The 9066-nt window shown below is 30.3% G+C and overlaps 1 protein-coding gene across 1 annotated transcript; it reads right to left on the reverse strand.

The window, feature by feature from the left end:
* Positions 1 to 2988: 2988 nt before the first annotated feature.
* On the reverse strand, positions 2989 to 6437 carry LOC101494104 (superoxide dismutase [Fe], chloroplastic). Its single transcript, XM_004508214.4, has 9 exons — positions 6226 to 6437; positions 6100 to 6143; positions 5347 to 5421; positions 4213 to 4401; positions 3963 to 4134; positions 3720 to 3841; positions 3553 to 3579; positions 3428 to 3451; positions 2989 to 3328 (listed from the first exon to the last, which is right to left on the reverse strand). The coding sequence occupies exons 1-9, from the start codon at positions 6305 to 6307 to the stop codon at positions 3125 to 3127; spliced, it is 939 nt and encodes a 312-aa protein (XP_004508271.1). The 5' UTR covers positions 6308 to 6437; the 3' UTR covers positions 2989 to 3124.
* Positions 6438 to 9066: the final 2629 nt, after the last annotated feature.

Here is a 9066-nt window from a genome sequence, read left to right on the forward strand (position 1 = left end):
CAAAAAGTGGGGCTTTATCTTGCTTTATTTAACATCTTCTTGTCATAATGACAGGAAGCTATAGGCATAAATGAGCAGCTGACTTTGGATTCATATGGGAGACTGTTTCGGATGTTGGTTTTTAGGGGATGTACAAAATCAAATAAAAACTATATTCGTCATATCAATGTGTTGCGACAACAAGACGCTACGGAATTTCAAGGCAACCGCAATCAATGTATTTGTCGAAAACTGCCTCAGTTTTGGTTTCATTTTAATCCATTTGTCAAATAAATGTATCTGTCTATGCAAAATACACCTATTTGTTGTTAGGGTGCCCTTGTTCAAATGCAACATAACTCATGTGGAAAATAATAGATGTTGATATATGACTTGCAAACCAAATGTACTGACTTTTATTAAATTGGAATGCTGAGTTTCTTTATTTGCACATGATATCCTCCATCTATCTCAGGTGAATTAAGAGATGTTGAATGAGTTCTAATTAGAATATTTAACTACTAATCTACTTACTTACTAACTGATTATATTATGTTCTTATGTCTTGCAGAGTCCAGATGGGTTAACAGTTGTTTCAGCTATAGCAGATGAGTTTCTTCGCTTTTGGAATGTTTTTGGGCCACCCGCTACTAAAACAAAAGATAATTCGGATTTGGATAACATTTTATCTAAGAAGACAATGGTGATAAGATGATGGAAACATAACAACTTGTTATCTTAGGATAGCATTTTTTGTATAAATTAGTAGTCTTCACAGTGTATACTATGACAGTGATTTTTAAAATTGAATATACATATTTTTTATAGAGAAAAGTAGTTTTTGTATTTTTATCCGACACAAGTATATTGAAATGGGAAAATACATCTGAATTAAATATCACGTTGATTTTGTTTTATTTTTATTTTAACAATAATTGATTTTCCTTTTTTAAAACAGATTAAATTGATTGTGAGATCTATAAAAGTTGTAAAATCAAAAAAAGTATGTAAATGCTCTCTGTATTTGGTGGGGGAGGGAGAACAAACCAACATTCTCAAACCCTTTCTTTCATTGCATTCCATTCCCCTTTTAAACAAGTTTTTTTATTTTATATTTGTAAGAATTAAATTCAAAACAATTCATATATTCAGAACAAAATACATATATTTTTTAAAAAGAAAAACTTCACTAATATAAATGCTAGAAATAGAATGAGCACATATTTAAATGTAGCAGCAATGTTATTAAATTTAATAATTGAAATATTACTGCTTATTGTTGTTATAATTATTATGAATGAAAGGATTCTTGTTAATAAATTTTAAAGGGAACATAATATTGTTGATAACAATTTTTAAAATTACTTAATTTAAAAAAAAAAACTAAACTAAAACTAAAAAGCAATTTTAGTATTTTGAGATTTGAAAATCGAAAGCTAAAACCACCCCGAATAGGTCTTAGTCGTGAATTTTAATCTCTTTGATTTTAAAAATGGAGCAATTTACTAAGGGTATGCTTACTTCTGTGTTTGTTTCTACTAATAAAATTAGCATTCGAAAAGACATTAAAAGTATTTTTGAAAATGTAAAAATAGATTTAATAATTTTGAAAATTCAGAAAAATGACAACCAAATGTCATTCCAATCACAATCATACAAAGTAAAAATTGACAATATTTTTAGAAAATAAATTGTCCCTAAACTATCCATTAAAATTTTTAATTTAAATTTAAAGAGAAATTGATTATATTTATTATATAAATAAAAATAAACTTCATCACATGTTAGTAATATTTTAGGAAATCTCCACACACACAAAAATTGCTATAAATTTGATTATGCAAGTACTTGATCATTATTATAAACAAATTCAAATTGTGATACTAGAATACATTCAAAAGTCTTGTTCCCGATATTTTTTTTTCTCTATTTGTTTTTGTTTTTTGTTTTTGTAATAAAACCAATAAAAACAAATTCCAATTAAGAAACAAGAACACATACGATGCAACCAATCTCATGTGAGAGTGAAATTGTGCATACTATTGCTTAAAGTTACACAAATTCAAGGTAACCTTCAAATTTTTTTTTTTTTTTTTTTTTTTGCAGAGGAATACAAATAACAAGGATTACAAATAATTTTAGATAAACCATAAAGATTAGCTATAGAAACTTTGTACATATTCCCAATGGAAACCCTATACATATTAATGAAAATGAACAAAAAGAAAAGATTAACCACGACAGAAAAAATGGTGGTAGCAAACAAGTTTTACTGTTGGATTGAAAACCTGGTTGATAGTGGCTACTATGATAGTTTCTTGGGAGAGGTGATTATATAGATAGAGTAGACGTTCCTATTTTGAAGAAGCTTCGTGAAACTATATGAAATACAATGCTTTTATAATATTTAAAAATAAAAAGTAAGTTGTGGATTTATGAGCACGTAATCTATTTTAAAGTTCAGCACCCTTTTACACATTTCTTCTAAGAGTTCTTCGTAATATGTAGCACTCTTTTTATGAGAGTAAGTTGGGTGCAATTAATTTTCTAGATTTCATGTATAAAATATATATATATATCCCTTTTGGTTATAATAGTGACCAATATTTGAGGTCAATTTTTTACTTATAATAGTAACTAGAAGGAGTATGACAAAAGGGAATAAGCTAAGGACTTTATTATCAAAAGGTCAATTCTATCAAAGAAATCATATAAGGGCCTATTGGATAACCGACTAATATTATACAATGGAATAAGATATTGTGTCTTTCCAAAAGAAATGCAGCTTTTAAAAAATTTCTGACAACATCAAAGTCTTATAAGTTTTCACATAATAACTATCGAGGTCTAGAGCAAGTAGTTGGTGCAAAGTATCTTGTAAACCACAAATAGTGAGTTTGTTTCTTACTCATAAACATAATTCACATGATAAGCCATTTTAATATTGTATGTATGTATGAAGCATTATTAATATTGTATGTATGAAGCATTAATTTAGAATAATGACAATAGAGAAAAAAATTTGCAGCTTGAAGCCACTTAACCTGTATAGATACACACCGACCTGGTGCAAAATATAAGCCATTTTGAACTTTGTCTACTCTAGACAAAAAAAAAAAAAAAAAAAAAAAACTCATTATGTATTCTAATCAGTATCACTATCAGCAAATATCTCAGGAGTAGGCGTAGCTTCACTGGTTGTTGACTTCTCTTCTTCCTCTCTTCGTTTCCTCTCCTCCTCTCTCTCCCTCTCCGCAATTACAGCCTTAGCTTGCTCAAGTCTTGAACTTACTGCTTCCCAAGACACAAGCTTATTCATGAACACTGATATATAATCAGGACGTCGGTTCTGCAAAATAATAGGATAGTCTAAGTTATATTTACTAATTTATTAATCAAACAAAACTCTCAAAGATAATGAACATTGTAGCTGTGAATTACATCTCACCTGATAGTCAAGGTAGTAAGCATGCTGTACAAAAGTGAAGTATAAATCACAATGTCAGTAATTTGTTATTGATGAAATAATAGTTTTAAAGTAATTGAATCACTAAAAGAAACTTTGATTAATACCTCCAAGACATCAATGGTAAGGAGTGGCTGCAAAAAAAAAAAAATCAATATAAAATCTCATCAGATACTTCTAGTTCTATCCTGCCCCGGCATTCATCTTTCAAAACATTTAAAATAAATAAATAATGATGATTAATATAACAATATAACTAGTCCTTAGTACTTACATGATGATGGCTCCAAACAAGGGGGTTCACAGCATTAGGACTCTTCAGGATGACTAGCTTTTTGTCCTCATCAGTTGCAAGAGGATTTACGGCATTTCCAACATCAAGTCTATTTTCTTTATCTGTATTTCGTAGATGACAAGAAGAAAAAAAAAAGGTAAAGACCTTATGCTAAGTCAGATATACCAAAAATTAAATTAAAGACCAAAAATGGGTATATGGTGGGAAGGGTAATTTACTGACATGCAAGCCATGCCCATCCTGAACCAAATTGTGTTGAAGCAGCGAGCTTGAACTGATCAACAAATTTTTCAAATGAACCAAAGTCTCTTTCAATAAGTTTTAGAAGTTCTCCAGATGGCTTTCCACCACCACCAGGTTTCATGGACTCCCAGAAGAAATCATGGTTCCATACCTGTAATAAAATTGAACAGTATTATTAAGCTGTGGTTCTGAAACATGAATTAGATTTCATGGTTATAAGAATGCATGCCTGTGCTGCATTGTTAAAAGCTGGGAGAATGTCGCCATTATTGTAGGCAATAACTATAGTTTCCTCTAGTGACTTTCCATCTAGATCTGTTCCTTCAATTTGCTTGTTCAAGTTATCAACATAAGCTCTGTGGTGCTTTCCCCAATGGTACTCAAATGTCTCCTGGCTCATAATTGGCTCCAAAGCATTCTGAGAATTTTCATTATCGAAAATATTGGTTAATTATGTATTAGCGGTCAAATCTCAAAATCCCAGCATGTGCATGACAAATGTTTAGGTCATTTCGAGAACTATATGAATCTCTCTTGTTTAATCAGTTTAGTGTAATTGATATGACACATAGAAAGAAATTAAATGGCCAGTTGTAATAAAGTTAAAGTTGCACAACAGAGTAACCGATAATTGAGGTAAACCAGAAGCTAGTAATCTCGCTCAAACAACTGATCAGACTTCAAGTCCTCTCCTTTCACTCAATTCACTGACACAACGTTGTGGTGGTGGTGATGATGATGATGATCATAATAATAATGATGATGATGATCATAATAATAATGATGATGATGATCATAATAATAATGATGATGATGATACATTTAAATGCAGCGGCATCATAAGAAAAAATGTAAGGGAAAATCACCGTTGGAACAACACCAACAAAAATTCTGGAAGAAAGAATATCGAAAAGAAGATCATATGGAAAAAAAAACAACAAAAACAAATGGAAATAAATGTTGAATTATAGAGGTAAATTTTCCAGTAAGCCATTCAAGCTGATAATGATGATAAACCATTTCAAAGCTACTCAGATGACTCAAATCAAGACTTTAGGGTACAACTGTATAAAACTCCTAGCTACCACATTTATGTTTTAACAACGACACATGTTTGTTATTACAAGCCGTAGCCCTTACAATAACTCTAACTGAGATGCTTGAGTTCTTCAATGCTTTAATTTTTAACTTTCTCTATTGATGAAAGCTTACATGCCAAAATTTTGTAAACATTCAAATTTGAAAACGAAGACAGCCCCATTTTCATGTTTCATAAGCATAGGTCCCCATATCCCCCATGACAAATTTAGATTACTTGAAAATTAACAGGTAAACAGAGTATTTGACAAACTTTAGATCTTACCAGCGGATATGGCGGTGGCTTCAGCTCAAACTTTGCAGTGACTTTAGTTGCCCCAGCTTTCCTTATGCATCTTGCCTGCAGTATTCAATAGGCAAACATCAAAACTGAGCATGTTTTTCCAGCCAATGAAACAAAGTAAAAGGTCTAATACAATATGATATGACAAGTAAAAGGGATGTTGTTAGTTTGAGGTTGAGATTGATGTTGTAAGAAGGAGAAACCATTCATATTCATATCAAATTTTTAACATCCTTTTCCCTAATTTCCAACTCAGAGGTGTGGAAATTTTCTTTTTAAATTATAGACTACTTTTGATTACTAGATCAGATGTGTTCTCAGTTATGCGATTTTAAAGGATAATAGACCTGACATTTTATATTTTTGCATAAATAAATTTATGCAAGAGTGTAAGTAAACCAGCCTCAATGAGCAGAAAACAAACATCTAGCATAACATCATAGTTCAATTTTGCCCATTTCTGGATGAAAATGTATTATTGAAGAGTGCTTGGAAACCCCCTTCAAAATATTTTCTGGAAGACAACAATTAACCCCTGGTTTACAACTTGATAAAAAGACAAACAAATTGTATATTTTTATGGTGAAAAAGTTGAACAAAAGAAAACCCCATTTCTTAAAAAATTGAAAGATGAATGAGTTCTTTATATACATAGGATGGGTTCAAAATAAGAGTAAGATAGTATTAATGAGGGTAATTGAGATGTAATAATAAAAGAGTTAGAGAAGCAAAAACCTGATTGTTAGAGAATTTGAAGGTAGAAGCCAGATTTTGGAAGCCTGCAAACAAAACAAGAAACGAAGTCATATATAAAGAGAAAATGGAAGAGAGGGACGAAGAGGAAGAGAGAAAGAGAAAAACCATTGGAATGGGATGGAAGAAAAGCGGAAGATGAAAGGTAACAAGTAGTAGAGTCGGGTGTGGAAAGTGATAGCAATTTCATCTCTTCTTCGGCTCTGCTTTGCTTTTACGACTCGCTGCTTCCAGGTGACCTACTAATAACTCATTCAAAATGTGTTTTCGTCTCTCATCTTATATTCTGATATACTTGAGCTACCTGACGTCACCACTTGGTCATATTTCAACATGTGTGTTCGTCTCTCATCTTATATTCTGATATAAATGAGTACCCTTCAAAAATGTCGCCATCCTCACGACATATTTCAACATATTGTGCCAGTTTCTACTCATTATTATTTAAACTTTTCACCACAAAAGTCTTTCAAATTATATTGTTAGTCCAAATTTGTTGTTTACCTTTGCATTGCAACCCCATGATGCTGGTAGGTTTTTGTAGAGCGAGAGTACTTTTTTTTCAAGCTCGGATCAGCCCAATTGGTCAGACCGGTTCGATGGACAACCTAACTTATGGGAAGTTATACCTTGTTCTCCAAATTTTACATATACCCCCATGATATTTTAAAAATATAATTCTTTTAAATTTTTTTTTACTATTTTATCAACTATCAAACAATTCAAATTTTTGCACGTAAAAGATTTTCAGAAATTATAAAAAAAAATATATATATACGCTTTTTGATACAGAAGATTAATTAGAAAATTTTAAAAAAAATTTCTAGTACACAAGATTAAAAAGATGTTTATCGAATTTTTTTTTAAAATTTTTCAGTACATAAGGTTAAAAAAATTTTATATCAGAAAACTAGTGAAAAGGTTTTCTGGTACACATCTTTTTAGAAAAAAAATAGTTAAAAAAATGAATTAAATAAATGACAAAGGAATTAAAAAATTAAAATTAAAAAAACTTCCGAAAAATTTGTGATTTCAAGATTTTTGGTAACGAGTTGTATTCCGGAAATATTAAAAAGAGTTTTTCGATAGTTTCGAAAAAATTTAAATAAGTTTTTCAATATCAGAAACTTTAAAAATAAGTTTTCCGAAGTGTAATTTCTATACTGGAAAACTTGAAAAATATTTTTCAAAAAAAAAAATTGATACTCGTTTGTGTACGGAAAATTGAAATGATAGTAGATGAAAAATGACAAATTTTTATATTTATACGAGGACATATATGTCATTTCATTGTATTTGTAGAGGTAGAAGTAAAATTTGAGGGGTATAACTTCCTAACTTATGTATGGTCGTTCTAGTCACAAGCACAACGATGCATCCTTTATGCAATTGCAAAGACCAGCTCATGGTTTTTTTTTCCTTTTTATTTGTAGTTTCATATTATGGGTCTGCATTTTACAGCGCTTTCTCACGAAAGCGCTGTAAAATGTGCACCATTAAAGCGCTTTAGAACAACATTTTACAGCGCTTTTTAAAAAAAGCGCTGTAAAATGTGTGTGTGTGTGTTTTTTTTTTAACGCTGTAAATTAATTATTTGAAATGAAAAGCGCTTTTTAGCTTTTTATGACATTTTTTTTTAAAAGCGCTGTCTTTTATCTTTGTATCCAAAATTATTTTGATCTAAAATCACTTCACAATCAGTGCACACAACAACAAAACATATTCAAATACCATAAGCAGTTCACACAATCAGTAGAACAGAAATCAGAACTCTGTAACTTTATTAACATATATGTAACTCTATAACTCTGTAATTTATAACCTAAGTAACTACATTCAGATACATATATACAACCTAATTTACAACCTAATTAACTACATTCAGATACGTATATATATATAACCTAATTTACAACCTAAACTACATTCAGATCCATATGCATGTTCATATATTGTGTCATATGATCATTTACATATAATAACTAACAGAATATACACAATATGCACTAGCTACCATATAATATTCAGATCCCTTGCCCAGCAGCAAGCTATTTCCCAGAAAATCAAATAATTTGCATGTCAAGCACATACTGACACCAGTCTTCCTTTAATTCCATCAGATCTTCCTCAGAATATGATGGACTGGAATTGTCAAAGTACTGCAATATAAAAATGGAACATATTATATTAAGTTAGTATCAAATATAATATAAAAATTGAACATATTAGATTAAGTTAGTATCAAATATATAGATAATTTATATATGAAAATCATATAATGCAAATACCGTACCGTTTCTGGGATAATAGTTTTATTCTTCTCAACAATCTCCTTCATGAATCTCAATACGTAGTACCCATAGTCGATGTTATTTGTTTGACGAGGGCACTTTATTGGGATCCATGTAATGTTATTAGACTTCTGCTTCGACACTTTAGCACCTCTTTGAGCTCGATAAACTTTTAAGGCACTATCGAATGAATAAATGTGATTATTAGAGCATGAATATATATATATATATATATATATATAAATATTCATGCTCTAATAATCACATTTATTCATTCGATAGTGCCTTAAAAGTTTATCGAGCTCAAAGAGGTGCTAAAGTGTCGAAGCAGAAGTCGAATAACATTACATGGATCTCAATAAAGTGCCCTCGTCAAACAAATAACATCGACTGTGGGTACTACATATTGAGATTCATGAAGGAGATTGTTGAGAAGAATAAAACTATTATCCCAGAAACGGTACGGTATTTGCATTATATGATTTTCATATATAAATTATCTATATATTTGATACTAACTTAATATAATATGTTCAATTTTTATATTGCAGTACTTTGCCAATTCCAGTCCATCATATTCTGAGGAAGATCTGATGGAATTAAAGGAAGAATGGTGTCAGTACGTGCTTGACATGAAAATTATTTGATTTTCTGGGAA

This window comes from Cicer arietinum, chromosome 4, assembly GCF_000331145.2.
Source record: "Cicer arietinum cultivar CDC Frontier isolate Library 1 chromosome 4, Cicar.CDCFrontier_v2.0, whole genome shotgun sequence".
Classification (NCBI taxonomy): Eukaryota; Viridiplantae; Streptophyta; class Magnoliopsida; order Fabales; family Fabaceae; genus Cicer; species Cicer arietinum.

Bases quoted from the DNA above. Each gene is read 5' to 3' on its own strand.
- LOC101494104 (XM_004508214.4), bottom strand. From the start codon at position 6,307: ATGAAATTGCTATCACTTTCCACACCCGACTCTACTACTTGTTACCTT. The intron at 5,422-6,099 runs GTTTTTGCTTCT...TGAATACTGCAG, and splicing joins TCAAATTCTCTAACAATCAG to GCAAGATGCATAAGGAAAGC. The intron at 4,402-5,346 runs GTAAGATCTAAA...GAAAATTCTCAG, and splicing joins AGCCACCGCCATATCCGCTG to AATGCTTTGGAGCCAATTAT.